At 39.2% G+C, this 14,355-nt stretch overlaps 1 protein-coding gene and 1 long non-coding RNA gene across 3 annotated transcripts in view; both read left to right on the top strand.

The window, feature by feature from the left end:
* The first annotated feature begins 406 nt into the window (after positions 1-406).
* On the top strand, positions 407-2,492 carry LOC118565646. 2 transcript variants are annotated; one of them, XR_004932496.1, is made up of 3 exons: positions 407-685; positions 2,077-2,135; positions 2,261-2,492. It is a non-coding gene; the product is annotated as an uncharacterized LOC118565646 (long non-coding RNA). The 2 variants fall into 2 exon arrangements; XR_004932495.1 differs by lacking the exon at positions 407-685 and adding an exon at positions 1,034-1,136.
* Positions 2,493-2,791: 299 nt separating this feature from the next.
* LOC118565912 overlaps positions 2,792-14,355 on the top strand; it is a 377,406-nt gene continuing 365,842 nt past the window's right edge. Inside the window, exons 1-3 of the mRNA XM_036146990.1 lie at positions 2,792-2,797; positions 3,323-3,381; positions 3,507-3,615. Coding sequence (XP_036002883.1) covers positions 2,792-2,797; positions 3,323-3,381; positions 3,507-3,615 — 174 coding nt within the window. The remainder of the gene's footprint in view (positions 2,798-3,322; positions 3,382-3,506; positions 3,616-14,355) is intronic.

The raw sequence follows: 14,355 nt of genomic DNA, 5'->3' as shown, positions 1-14,355 counted from the left end.
TGTGTTTATTTCATTGCGTCATTATGCTGAAAAAAAAATCCCCGTGAGGACCCTGGTAGTGTCTTGCCTAAAGACACTGAGACGGTCAGACGAGGGATTGAACCGACAACCTGCCAGCTGCAGGAAACGCCCCCTAATTCCCTCCTCCCACTCTAACAAACTACCGTCTAAATGCAGCTGTTGGTTTTACATGTAAAGTTTGTGGCACTTCAATGCAAAATTTGGAGAAACCGTAGGTGGTATGAAAATAGTCTTCAATTTAAAAAAAATATGATGGATTTCTCTAAAAACAGAAAGTTAAACTGTGTTTCTACATGAAAGTATGACAACATAGTAAAGCCTCAAAAATAGTACATTTTAATTTCTGTCTTTAATGGGGCATAAAATTGTATTATATCTGTAATTGTTGCTATGGGAGGCCCCAACAATTGTGTTTTTAAAAATGTACACAAATACACTTAAAATGTTTATTTTTGAACAGCTGCTAGGTTATTATGCGTCCGCATGATGCCAAAATGATTTTATTCAAATATCAGCACTTAAGATATCCCTTAGCAGACATTTGAAAACCCACTTTCCATATATTACGGCGATAGAGAAGTACTTGCTTAAATTTATCACAGTTTTTGAGATACTTTGCTCAGTAAGTGTGAAGATGTTTTCCTGCATTTGGAAAAAACAAAAGGTATGAACCTGATTCTTTGTGTAATCTGCTGATTTGACTTAATGCACTAAGATGATTTCCACTCAATTTGATCGTAATTTAGTTTGACTTGTTGCTACTAATTTGTGAAAAGGTAACACTATAAAACTTAAATATCTGTTTTTACAACTTTTTAACAGAAAAGCCCTCCAGGGGATGTACGCTCTGGAGATGGTGATAGCGCAAGTCTGCAGAAGAGGTAAAGTTTTATAACAATCCTAACTTGTTTCCATGTAGTTTTAATTTATCACACTTTATTTTGCTGTAACAAATGACTTGGACACCCACAAATTTGACATTTTCTGCTTATTTTTCTGATATAAGGTTAAAGAGAGAGGCATGGTCTCCCATTTCCACCACAACCCCTGATACCAGCGAGGCTCCCAGGACTAGAAAAACCTCCTTCTGGCAACGCTGGTCTCTTCATAACAAGGTATGCATAGCAGAGCTGATCATTTTAATTAATAAGCAGCAAAGAAAAGTGGTTGTAATTTGTGAGTGTCAGCACAGTCTGAGCTCATCTGTGTGGATTTAGAAGAAAAAGCAGACCCATCTCCCACAAAATGTGGACAGGGTCACAATCCTGTCACCCTCTGTGACAGAAAGGAGGTAAAACAGCAGTTTTCATCAACAGCAGTTTTATATTTTATTATTTTATGTAGGAAAAACTCCCTAATTCCCTCCTCCCACTCTAACAAACTACCGTCTAAATGCAGCTGTTGGTTTTACATGTAAAGTTTGTGGCACTTCAATGCAAAATTTGGAGAAACCGTAGGTGGTATGAAAATAGTGTCTTCAATTTTAAAACAATATGATGGATTTCTCTAAAAACAGAAAGTTAAACTGTGTTTCTACATGAAAGTATGACAACATAGTGAAGCCTAAAAAATAGTGAATTATAATTTCTATGTCTTTAATGGGGCATATAATTGTATTATATCTCTAATTGTTGCTATGGCAGGCCCCAACATTTGTGTTTTTAAAAATGTACACAAATACACTTAAAATGTTTATTTTTGAACAGCTGCTAGGTTATAATGCGTCTGCATGATGCCAAAATGATTTCATTCAAATATCAGCACTTAAGATATCCCTTAGCAGACATTTGAAAATATTACGGCGATAGAGAAGTACTTGCTTAAATTTATCACGGTTTTCGAGATACTTTGCTCAGTAAGTGTGAAGATGTTTTCCTGCATTTGGAAAAAACAAAAGGTATGAACCTGATTCTTTGTGTAATCTGCTGATTTGACTTAATGCACTAAGATGATTTCCCCTCAATTTGATCGTAATTTAGTTTGACTTGTTGCTACTAATTTGTGAAAAGGTAACACTATCAAACTTAAATATCTGTTTTTACAACTTTTTAACAGAAAAGCCCTCCAGGGGATGTACGCTCTGGAGATGGTGATAACGCAAGTCTGCAGAAGAGGTAAAGTTTTATAACAATCCTAACTTGTTTCCATGTAGTTTTAATTTATCAGATTTTATTTTCCTGTAACAAATGACTTGGACACCCACAAATTTAACATTTTCTGCTTATTTTTCTAATATCAGGCTACAGAGAGAGGCATGGTCTCCCATTTCCACCACAACCCCTGATACCAGCGAGGCTCCCAGGACTAGAAAACCCTCCTTCTGGCAACGTTGGTCTCTTCATAACAAGGTATGTATAGCAGAGCTGATCATTTTAATTAATAAGCAGCAAAGAAAAGTGGTTGTAATTTGTGAGTGTCAGCACAGTCTGAGCTCATCTGTGTGGATTTAGAAGAAAAAGCAGACCCATCTCCCACAAAATGTGGACAGGGTCACAATCCTGTCATCCTCTGTGACAGAAAGGAGGTAAAACAGCAGTTTTCATCAACAGCAGTTTTATATTTTATTATTTTATGTAGGAAAAACTCCCTAATTCCCTCCTCCCACTCTAACAAACTACCGTCTAAATGCAGCTGTTGGTTTTACATGTAAAGTTTGTGGCACTTCAATGCAAAATTTGGAGAAACCGTAGGTGGTATGAAAATAGTGTCTTCAATTTTAAAACAATATGATGGATTTCTCTAAAAACAGAAAGTTAAACTGTGTTTCTACATGAAAGTATGACAACATAGTAAAGCCTAAAAAATAGTGAATTTTAATTTCTATGTCTTTAATGGGGCATAGAATTGTATTGTATCTCTAATTGTTGCTATGGGAGGCCCCAACAATTGTGTTTTTAAAAATGTACACAAATACACTTAAAATGTTTATTTTTGAACAGCTGCTAGGTTATTATGCGTCCGCATGATGCCAAAATGATTTCATTCAAATATCAGCACTTAAGATATCCCTTAGCAGACATTTGAAAACCCACTTTCCATATATTACGGCGATAGAGAAGTACTTGCTTAAATTTATCACGGTTTTCGAGATACTTTGCTCAGTAAGTGTGAAGATGTTTTCCTGCATTTGGAAAAAACAAAAGGTATGAACCTGATTCTTTGTGTAATCTGTTGATTTGACTTAATGCACTAAGATGATTTCCACTCAATTTGATTGTAATTTAGTTTGACTTGTTGCTACTAATTTGTGAAAAGGTAACATTATCAAACTTAAATATCTGTTTTTACAACTTTTTAACAGAAAAGCCCTCCAGGGGATGTACCCTCTGGAGATGGTGATAGCGCAAGTCTGCAGAAGAGGTAAAGTTTTATAACAATCCTAACTTGTTTCCATGTAGTTTTAATTTATCAGATTTTATTTTCCTGTATCAAATGACTTGGACACCCACAAATTTGACATTTTCTGCTTATTTTTCTGATATCAGGCTACAGAGAGAGGCAGGGTCTCCCATTTCCACCACAACCCCTGATACCAGCGAGGCTCCCAGGACTAGAAAAACCTCCTTCTGGCAACGCTGGTCTCTTCATAACAAGGTATGTATAGCAGAGCTGATCATTTTAATTAATAAGCAGCAAAGAAAAGTGGTTGTAATTTGTGAGTGTCAGCACAGTCTGAGCTCATCTGTGTGGATTTAGAAGAAAAAGCAGACCCATCTCCCACAAAATGTGGACAGGGTCACAATCCTGTCACCCTCTGTGACAGAAAGGAGGTAAAACAGCAGTTTTCATCAACAGCAGTTTTATATTTTATTATTTTATGTAGGAAAAACTCCCTAATTCCCTCCTCCCACTCTAACAAACTACCGTCTAAATGCAGCTGTTGGTTTTACATGTAAAGTTTGTGGCACTTTAATGCAAAATTTGGAGAAACCGTAGGTGGTATGAAAATAGTGTCTTCAATTTTAAAACAATATGATGGATTTCTCTAAAAACAGAAAGTTAAACTGTGTTTCTACTTAAAAGTATGACAACTTAGTGAAGCCTAAAAAATAGTGAATTTTAATTTCTATGTCTTTAATGGGGCATAGAATTGTATTATATCTCTAATTGTTGCTATGGGATGCCCCAACAATTGTGTTTTTAAAAATGTACACAAATACACTTAAAATGTTTATTTTTGAACAGCATTGCTAAGTTATTATTTTTGACTTGTTGCTACTTATTTGTGAAAAGGCAACACTATCAAACTTAAATATCTGCTTTTACAACTTTTAAACAGATAAGCCCTAAAAGTGATGTATGCTCTGGGAATGGCGAAAGCTTAAGTCTTCAGAAGAGGTAAAGTTTTATAACAATCCTAATTTGTTTCCACGTGGTTTTAATTATTTTTTTCCCCTGACACAAATGACTTGGACACCCAAAACCTGACATTTTCTGCTTATCTTGCTGATATCAGCCAGCAGACAGAAGCACCCTCTCCTTCTACCATCACAACCAGCGAGGCTCCTAGAACTAGAAAAACCTCCTACTGGAATTGTTGGCGTCTTCTTGACAAGGTATGTATAGCAGAGCTGATTATTTTAATAAATAAGCAGCAAAGAAAAGGGGTTGCAATTTTTAAATCTCAGCATGGTCTGACTGATTTCATCTGTGTATACTTAAAAGAAAAAGCAGAGCCATCTCCAACAAGATGTGGACGCGGTCACAATCCATTCACCCTCAGTGACAGAAATGAGGTAAATTAAAACTTCATCAACAGCAGTTTAATATTCTATCATCTATTTTTAAGTTGTCGTTATAGAGGTGTATGCCACCACAGAATTAATTTTCTTTTTTTCTTTATTTTACAGTTGTTGCACAAGTGAGAAGTCTCAGGGAGGAGAGACTGGTGTCGAGTTCAGGGCCTCACCTGTTCTTGACAGTCCTGTCTCTGCTCACCATGAGCCGCATCTCCAAGCAGTCCAACAATGCTCCACCACGTATGAGTTTCTTTACATTAGACTTTTTAGAGGTCAACCCAGTTTCAGTCATTACAAAGTAAAATATAAATATACAAATACAGATGTGAGATTGTTTTGCCCCAGGAATCATTGGTTACTTGTTCAGTTTTTTCTCCACTTGTCCTCAAATTAAACTAATAACTGTCTTGTGGACAGTCTTAATTTTTTGTGTCTTCTTCATAGTATACAATGCACTGGTGATTTTGGGGATGTCGAAGATGGAGGACTGGATGGTTCTCCTGCATCTTCCAGAGAAGGAGACTCCCACACTGGCCAGAACAGCGGAGTGGAAGAGACTGTCTTGTCCTCTACTGCCACAGCACAGATGTGAGTTATTATTTAGAGCTCAATAATATTTATATTTTATAGTTTTTCCAAGTTTCAAATGAAAAGTCATGTTGATCTGTTTTTGTGTGGTGATTTTTGTGTTGCTTCATTACCAGCATAAACAACCAAGAGGACTGCAAAGAAAGCGAGGCTGATGTCCAAGACAACATCCAACCTGCGTCTGAAAGTCAAGACAAGACTCCCAAGAAAGAATGGTATGAAAACTGTCTAGTCTGGATTCAGGATGTTTGAATAGAATCATGCATATGCACTTACACACTTAGTATTTTTTTTCTATTTTTCTGTTGACAATTTCTCTGTTTCAACAATCAATATATATTTGACCTCCCTTAACTATCACAAAATAGTCTGCTGCAGAATTAAAAACTAGGTACTTGGCATATTATGGTCTGCATGTTTACGTATTAAGAATGTTGTGTAATTACAGACGTCTGAATGTATTTGCGTTCTCTTTCCAGCCCTTGAAGAGCTAACGCACCTGCCATCAGGGCTTGCAAAATGATTCACATTTCTTTAACTTTTCCACATATAGTCACATTACAACCAAAAATACAAATACATTTTATTGGAGTCTTATGTGAAAGACAAAGTGGTATACAACTGTGATGTAGCAAGAAACTAATACATGGTCTCTTTTTTTAACAAATAAAAAACTAAAAAGAGCAACGTGCAAAAGTATTCAGCACCCCCCAGTAAATATTTCTTGGAACCGCGTTGTGCTGTAATTACAGCTGCAAGTCTCTGCCAGTTTTCCACGTCTTGTGACTGAAATTTTTGGCCATTCTTCTTTGCAAATCAGTTCAAGCACAGTCAGATTAGATGTAGAGCGTTTGTGAATAGCAGTTTTCAGACCTTATCAGATCCAAAGATTCTTAATTCGGTTTAAGTGAGAGGTCGACCGATACAGGTTTTTAAGGCAGATACTGATTATTTTAACAACATGCAAATCGGTACCCGATACGTGAAAAGTAAAAATAATACAATTGAAAATGTTGAGTACAACACAAAGTATCCATCTTTTAATAATAATATTATTAATAAACATAAAGACACTTTTGACATTCTCTTTAATTTCATAGTAACATCTACCCAATTATATTTAATTACTCAAATGCAGACTTTGGTGAATTAAAATCTGCTATTAATTTGATTATTAAAATTGGCTGATTACAGCAAGTGTTTTCAAAGAACTGACCCAAATACTGTTCTTATACTGCTAGACCAAAAAAAGTTAAATTTTTTATTGTTAAAGAGTCAAATTAAATTATTCAAAATAATCTATAAACTTGGTGAATACAACAATTGAGCAAAACCCTTTTTTAAATTTTGGATCTAAAATAATTTACACATTAATTTTCTACAAAATATCTGACATTTAAAATAGCTGCATTTTGCTGAGCAGGTAAAACATTAATGTTATTGTTTTGGTTTTAAAAAACAATTGTGTTCATTTTTCGTTCCTTTGAGTTGACAATTTTGTACCGAAAAGTTAGGACACCCCTGCTGTAGAGGCAACTGCAGTAAATGGATGAAAACTCATTTTACATGTCAGACATGTATGAAAAAGGGTGAAATAAAAAGATTCTAACTTGTGCAAAGCTCCTTTTTAAAAAACACAAAACATTAACGATGGCTAGCAAACAATATAGAACATTTAAAATATAACAAAAAATAAATAAACAATTGTTTGTGCACTTCATGTAGCAGCACAAGGCCTATGTAGTGCAAATTACGTTCCCGAGAAATGTTCTGTTTGATTTATATATTAAACGTATTTGCTCTACTTTAAAAAATGACCATGTTTTACTATCCTATCCATTCTGCTTCAACTGGCCTGAAGGAAACTGTCAAAGACACCGTCTTACTTCAACTAGCTTTGTGACTCTCAAACTAAACTTAATAACAGTGACAAAAGATTTTCTTGTTGTGGGGAGGAGGAGAAAACCTCCTAGACTGACCACTGCTAAACATTATTTTCTGCAAAGTTAAATGCTTCAAGTGTTGTGATTATTTTTATGCGCATACATGGCTTCATATCAACGAGCACTAACACAGCGGTGGCAGGTGGCCAGCTGGAGATCAGACATGTTTTTTTTAGACAGTGGGATGGAGTTTTATACCGACTTTAGCAGCTTAACCACCATTTACAAACCAGCATTGACCTGCGAGTTTCATTGAGTGGAAGTAAAAACCCTGCTCCGTTCTCAGTAAAACAGCTGTTCCCACCCGCTCACAGGGACTGACATTCAAAGGGTAAATACCGCTAAATTGTCAATCAGTCTGACATTAGCAGGCGCTCTCTGCCAGGGAGGCAGCGGCAACGTATGCGCGTCACGGTACGTCAAAGCATGGTGGCTAAATGCGCCAATGGATCGGCCAATGCATGCAGTGTATCGTCCCATCCCGATACAACAGAAAACACAAATATTGTATTTTTAACTGTCTGATTCAGTATTTGCCCTTTGAATGTCTGCCTCGGTCACTGTGAGCGGGAGGGAACAGCGGTTTCACTGAGAATGGAGCAGGGTTTTTACTTCCATTTTCACTCACAGAAACTCGCGTGTCAATATTGGCTTTTAAATGGTGGTTGAGCTGTTTAAAGTCGGTATAAAACTCCATCCCACTGTCTAAAAAACATGTTTGTTTGCAGCTGGCCACCGCTGTGTTAGTGCTCGTTGCCATGAAGAGTCGGCGTTTACACGCATGAAAACAATCACAACGCTTATAGCATTTAACTTTGTAGAAAATAATGTTCAGCGGTGGCCTTTTTCTTCCTCCTCATCCCCACAACAAGAAGTTCTTTTCTCGCTGTCATTAAGTTTAGTGTAAGAGTCCCAACGCTATTTGAAGTAAGACGTGTTGGAGCAGGAAAGATGTGACAGAGTGGTGTAGATTGGCTACGAGCGCTCTTTCTGTGTGCGTATGTGAGCGTCTTCCTCTGTGTGTCCATCTTTGACAGTTTCCTTCAGGCCAGTTAGAGCAGAATGGATTGGATAATAAAACATGGAAATTTTTTAAGTAGAAAAAATAAGTTTAATATATAAATCAAACAGAAGATGTTCTCCAGGAAGGCAATTTGCATTGGCCTGCCTGTCTCCTCATAAACTTTCCAGCACTTTCCACCTCTCATGCAGCCCAGCTCTTACTCCACCGTGTTTCTCACGCCTGCTAGCCAGAGCTTCCTACACCTGCTAGTCAGAGCTTCCTACACCTGCTAGCCAGAGCTTCCTACACCTGCTAGCCAGAGCCTCCTACGCCTGCTAGCCAGAGCCTCCTACGCCTGTTAGCCAGAGCCTCCTACGCCTGCTAGCCAGAGCCTCCTACGCCTGCTAGCCAGAGCCTCCTACGCCCGCTAGTCAGAGCTTCCTACACCTGCTAGCCAGAGCTTCCTAGGCCTGCTAGTCAGAGCTTCCTACGCCCGCTAGTCAAAGCTTCCTACACCTGCTAGCCAGAGCTTCCCACGCCTGTTAGCCGGAGCTTCGTACGCCCGCTAGTCAAAGCCTCCTACGCCCGCTAGCCAGAGCTTCCCACGCCCGCTAGCCAGAGCTTCCCACACCCGCTAGCCAGAGCCTCCTACGCCCGCTAGCCAGAGCTTCCCACGCCCGCTAGCCAGAGCTTCCCACGCCTGCTAGCCACAGCTTCCCACGGCTGCTAGCTGGAGCTTCCTACATCCGCTAGTCGGAGCTTCCTACGCCTGCTAGCCAGAGCTTCCCACGTCTGCCTGACAGAGTTCCCTTCGTCGACGCCTGCTACTCCAGCGCTCCAAGTAATTTTTCTGCTGTGCTGCTGGATATCCTGCTACTTCAGCACTCCAAGAGCTCTCTCCCCCGTGTTGCTGGCTATTCCTGGCTCCCATCGTACTTCTGATTCCACAGCACAACACCTGCAGCTCTCTCTCTCTCTCTCTCTCTCTCTCTCTCTCTCTCTCTCTCTCTCTCTCTCTCTCTCTCTCTCTCTCTCTCTCTCCAGTCCTCCAGCGTTCGGGTTCATCAGAACAAATCGTGACAGAGGGTTTTTTTTCTTTTTCATACATGTCTGACGTGTAAAATGAGTTTTCCTCCATTTACTGCAGTTGCTTCTACAACAGGGGTGACCAAACTTTTTGGTACATGGGCCAAAATTGTCAAGTCAAAGGAACTCGAGGGCCAAAAAAGTGAAATATATTAAAAAAAAAAAACAATACAATCACGTTTATGTTTTACCTGCTCTACAAAATATGAAAATTTTAAATAGTCAGAGTTGTGTAGGAAATTAATGTGTAAATTACTGTAGATCCAAAATTTAAAAAAGCTTTTTACTCATTTGTTGTATTAACCAAGTTTGTAGATTATTTTGAATGATTTAATTTGACAATAAAAAAAACTCTTTTTGGTCTAGCAATATAAGAACAGATATCGGGTATCACTTTGCCTGATGTCAAAATGATTGGTATCGGCCTTAAAAAAATCCTGTATCGGTCGACCTGTAGTACACACCATTAATGTGTAAAAGCTACGATTTTGTTTTTCCAATATACACATTATGTGACATGATCCAAGCTTCCCCTATTTCATTTGTTGCTACTAAGCCCAGAAATGCAGCTTCCTCTTTACTGTCATCACCTGCTGCCCATATTTCTCTTATTGTTCCAGATCTGCACACTCTTGCATAGTGACCCTTCTTTTTACACCGATTAATCAGTGCATCTCTGGCTGGGCACATATTTTTACTGTAAAAGGGAATCTATGGCTTTAATGACGTCCACGTTATATAGATTTTCCTGCTTAAAGCAATTGGTCGCATCAGAGAATAGGAGGCTAAATACCTTTGCACAGAGCAATTTTCATTTATTTGTAATGAATGTTTTACATCATGTAGGATATTCCTTCTACGTCACAATTGTATATGTTATGTTGGACTTTCACATAAGATTTAAATAAAATATTATTTTATGTTTGTGGATGTAATGTGACTAAATTTGGGAAAGTTTAGAAAAGGGCCACTGGAGGTGCTCCTCACGACTTACACGGCAGTGAAGGTCGAACAACGGCTTCCTTGGATCCACGCGTCACACTGCAGGAAGGTGCCGCCACCACCAGGGGCCGACAAATCGCAGGACAAGAAAGATCACACGCCAGGAATCATCGTCATCGACCTGAGCCACCGAGCTGGCTGTGAGGACAGCGGCCCACCACAAGTTTTGTTTTTTTTCCTTCTTGGTGACTGTTCCTTGTAATGCTTTTAAAAATGTTCCTGTGGGTTTGATGATATGGATTTATTTGATTTGCAATTTTACAGTAGTATTGTCAGATTGTTTTTTTTTTTCCCCCGTTACTTTTTCTGTTTTTCTTTTGTTTTATTATCAGTTTCGATTTAGGCATGAATGAAAATGTTTAGTTGTGTTACTTCAGTTTTGCTTAAGCAATGTTAAAATTGATATTTGGAATTTCAAATGTTTTTCCTGACATGATTCGTATTTGTTTTCACTGCTTGATGAAAGAAATGGAGAAGTTTTCTCACACCAAAGATCACTGATTTATGCAATTTTTGTTTATTATGGAAGGACAGACCGGGATCTGATTGGCTCTATAGATCCTTTAAAATTAGCTAATAATGGTAACTCCTAGATTCAACACAGGGTTTTCTGGCTCAGATTGGCCGAGAGCAGATCTCCCTGGGGGTCTCACCAATTTTTACTACCCCTGTGGGTAGCGTTTTCTGGGTTTCCCCGGCCACACTGACCTCTCCTGCTTTTGCTCCTGGTTTGGTAAGTTTGAGGGTGGTGGATGGTTATCCATCGAAGTGGTGACTTGTGGCTCGAGTAGGAGGGTTTTCAGGGTGGGGAGAAGGTAGACGGATTCGACCTAAATTAGTATACAGGCTTAGCTTAAGTAGTCTAATATACTAAAATAATGTGCACATAGGGACCTAAAACAGGCCTTACTTAATTAGTTGAACCCTAAATTGTAGGTGAAATGCTAAACCTTTGATCTTGTGTGTTAAAACTCCATGAAGCATTCAAGCTGATCTTTACTAAAAGTTCCAGCACACGTGATTTGTAACTGTTATGAGTCCTTGGTGTTGTATTTGCATATTTATGTCGAGTTATCTTGTTTTTCAATAAATACTGTTTGTCAATAAAAGTGCTGGAACTTCATCACTCCACCGTCTCCTTATTCAATACTCTGGGAAGTCAGTAGTTGTTTAGAATTCCATCCACATGGAGCTGAAGAGTTTCTAAGACAAAGTGTGTTAAAGCAATATCTTCCACAGGGCGTGATATAGGTTGTGAGAAGCACTGACTCCCTGGACAGAGGTATTTGCCAAAATCCTGAGTTTGCATCGAGTTTGCACCCTCTAGCTATCCTAGGGTGTGCTCCACTCATGACAATATGTGTCTTCTTTATTTTATAACAGAATTGCTCAATTTAGTTAAATCGACACACACACAAACTTCTTCTCTTTTTGGTCTGGGTACTGGGACCATACGTGCACACCAGTCAGTAGGCTGCTCTACTCTAGAGATTACCCCTCTCTTCTGTTTGAGCTAGTCCTTTTTTACTCTGAGTAACAGGGAAGAGTGACATGTTTTGGGTTGACAGAGCCAAATGGTTTAGCATCTGCTTAAAGATCTATTCTGTATTCACCCTCCATGCGATCTAAGCCGCTGAATAGTTTTGGGAACTGCTCCTCTACTGCTTCTACCCTGGCCACCAACCCAATTGCTACACTTGCTGTGCGGCTAAGTAACCCTTGTGTCAGATCTGCTACTACATACACAGGCTGTACTGTAGTTTTGCTGGGAGTGCTCAGGTTAGCGGTAAACTTCCCTTTAACTGCTAGTGGAGACATACCTGGCACCATAACAATGTATATTTTGTGGGTTGCAGCTGTGGTGTCTGTGACAGAGAGACGTACACTTTTCCTGGCAACACGGTTACACCGTTCCTGTGTCTATTTTGAGTAAATAGTTCAGATTGTTTCACTTTTACTTCAGTGATCCAAGCTTCCTCCATTTCATATCTGTTGCTACTGAGCCCAGAAATGCAACTTCTTCTTCAGCGTCATCACCTGCTGCCCATATTTCTTCTTGTTCCAGATCTGCACACTATTGCATAGTCACCCTTCTTTTTACACTGATTACAAGGCATTTAATTATGTAATAAAACCATCTGCGGTTGCACTCCTTGTTACTTCTGGTTAAACTCAGCACGTGAAAGCTAATGTTCCTTCTGACAACAACGTGCACATCCAGTTAGTATTTGGGAGTGTGGTACCGCCTCATCATTGCATAGTTCAGTGAAGGAATTATTTCCTATCCTTTGTCGCCCATTGTATATTATCAGAGGGTTTCCCACTTTTTCAAAGTGGGAAAAAGTCCCAATTCGACATTCATCAGATCCGGTGATGCTTTAAACAATTGCCAAACAGCATCTTAGTGTGTGCCGTGCTTTAAAAAGTTGTATAAATGTAGCAACAAATGCTCCTTTCTCTTTAGACAGACGAGATGCTTCCTGACGCTCAAGTCACTGCATCAAAAAATAGGAACAGGCATATTGTGTAGGACCAATGATGTCATGACCAATGAAGCTTTGGACCAATAGTGGTCCCTACCAAAGTTCAAATCAAACCTACGCTCTTGCGTCTGACAGCCCATGTCAGCAATACTGACACCTTCAATCCCTCTGACCCTTTTGATTTGAAGCATATTTTTTGTTCCAATGCACATCTTAATGTATCTGAAAGCATGTTTCACTGTGCTCTAGTGTTATTGAGTTGGCTTAAAAAGTGTTGTGGTAATTTACTAACCACAACGTTCAAGTCTGGTCTGGTGGCAAGTGGATAACTGAATTAACACATCTCTGAATCAGTGACGTGCAGTTAGGGGAGGCAAGTGAGGCCAGGCCTCCCTTGTCATCATGGAAAGAAAGAAAATATATAATAACATAGTATGAATTTTGATTCACTCAGTCATTTGTAATAAGTATTTTTATCTAATTTCCTCATGCTTGATCATATTCTCTTCGAAATCGCAGACTTTTAGCAATTTTCATATAAATCCTTGGGGCGCTTGAATAGCGAAGCCGGTGAGGCCGCAGCGAGCTTGGCCTCCCCTGGGATTGCGCAATCCCATGTTAACTGGCTGGCTTCCATTCCGTAAATGCATCTTCCTGTCTCTAGATCATGAATTCAATTTTCAAACAGTTATGAACTGAATTTCCACAATTTAATATATATGGATTACGAATTGTGTTTTGATCATCAAGCTGTGTGCAGATAATACATGTTTTCGTGCTGCTGGGCGATCATAAAGCCAATGAACTGGTTTAGTTATTTTTATTTATTTTCTTTTTATTATTTTTGATTTTGATTTGCAAAGATGCCTACCTTCAACCACCAGTGGACCTTGACACGCTTCTACAGAAGATCGCTGTTATAGAACAGAAGATATGCCGACTCGACCTGAATTATGATGTAAACGGCACGTATGGAAATGAAACAACCCTGCCTGTGACTCCAAACGGGGACCACCAGCCCGGCAACTCTCTGAACAAACAGATCCCTGAGGAAAACGAGAATCCCTGGACCACTCTGGGTGCAAGACCAAAGGACCAACGAACCCCACGCCTAGACAAGGAAAACTGGCCGAGACTACAGAGAGATGTCCCAGGACAAGTGAAACAACAGCGGGCTGTTCCCACAACAAATGATGGGAGTAAACCTGCTGGAAATGCTGGAATTCCTTACGAAACAGATTCGCTCCGCCCAAAATGTGACCCAGGAGAATCATGACAACACTCAGACGGTACGTCAACGACTTTCGCTCTAATAAATCAGAGAAAGGACATGCCACGGGCCAAGGACCCTGATTTTATGCTGTGTGTCTGTATGTGGGATTAAACATTTCTGTAACAAGAAATACACAGAGGTGTTTAATTTATAAGGACTCGAACTATGGCCGGTGTCTGATTTATTAGACATCCTTCAGACAGACCTTCCAAGGATT

This window comes from Fundulus heteroclitus, chromosome 14 (assembly GCF_011125445.2).
Source record: "Fundulus heteroclitus isolate FHET01 chromosome 14, MU-UCD_Fhet_4.1, whole genome shotgun sequence".
Classification (NCBI taxonomy): domain Eukaryota; kingdom Metazoa; phylum Chordata; class Actinopteri; order Cyprinodontiformes; family Fundulidae; genus Fundulus; species Fundulus heteroclitus.
The sequence above is the reverse complement of the archived record's forward strand: the minus strand, read 5'-3'. Positions and strand labels throughout refer to the sequence as shown.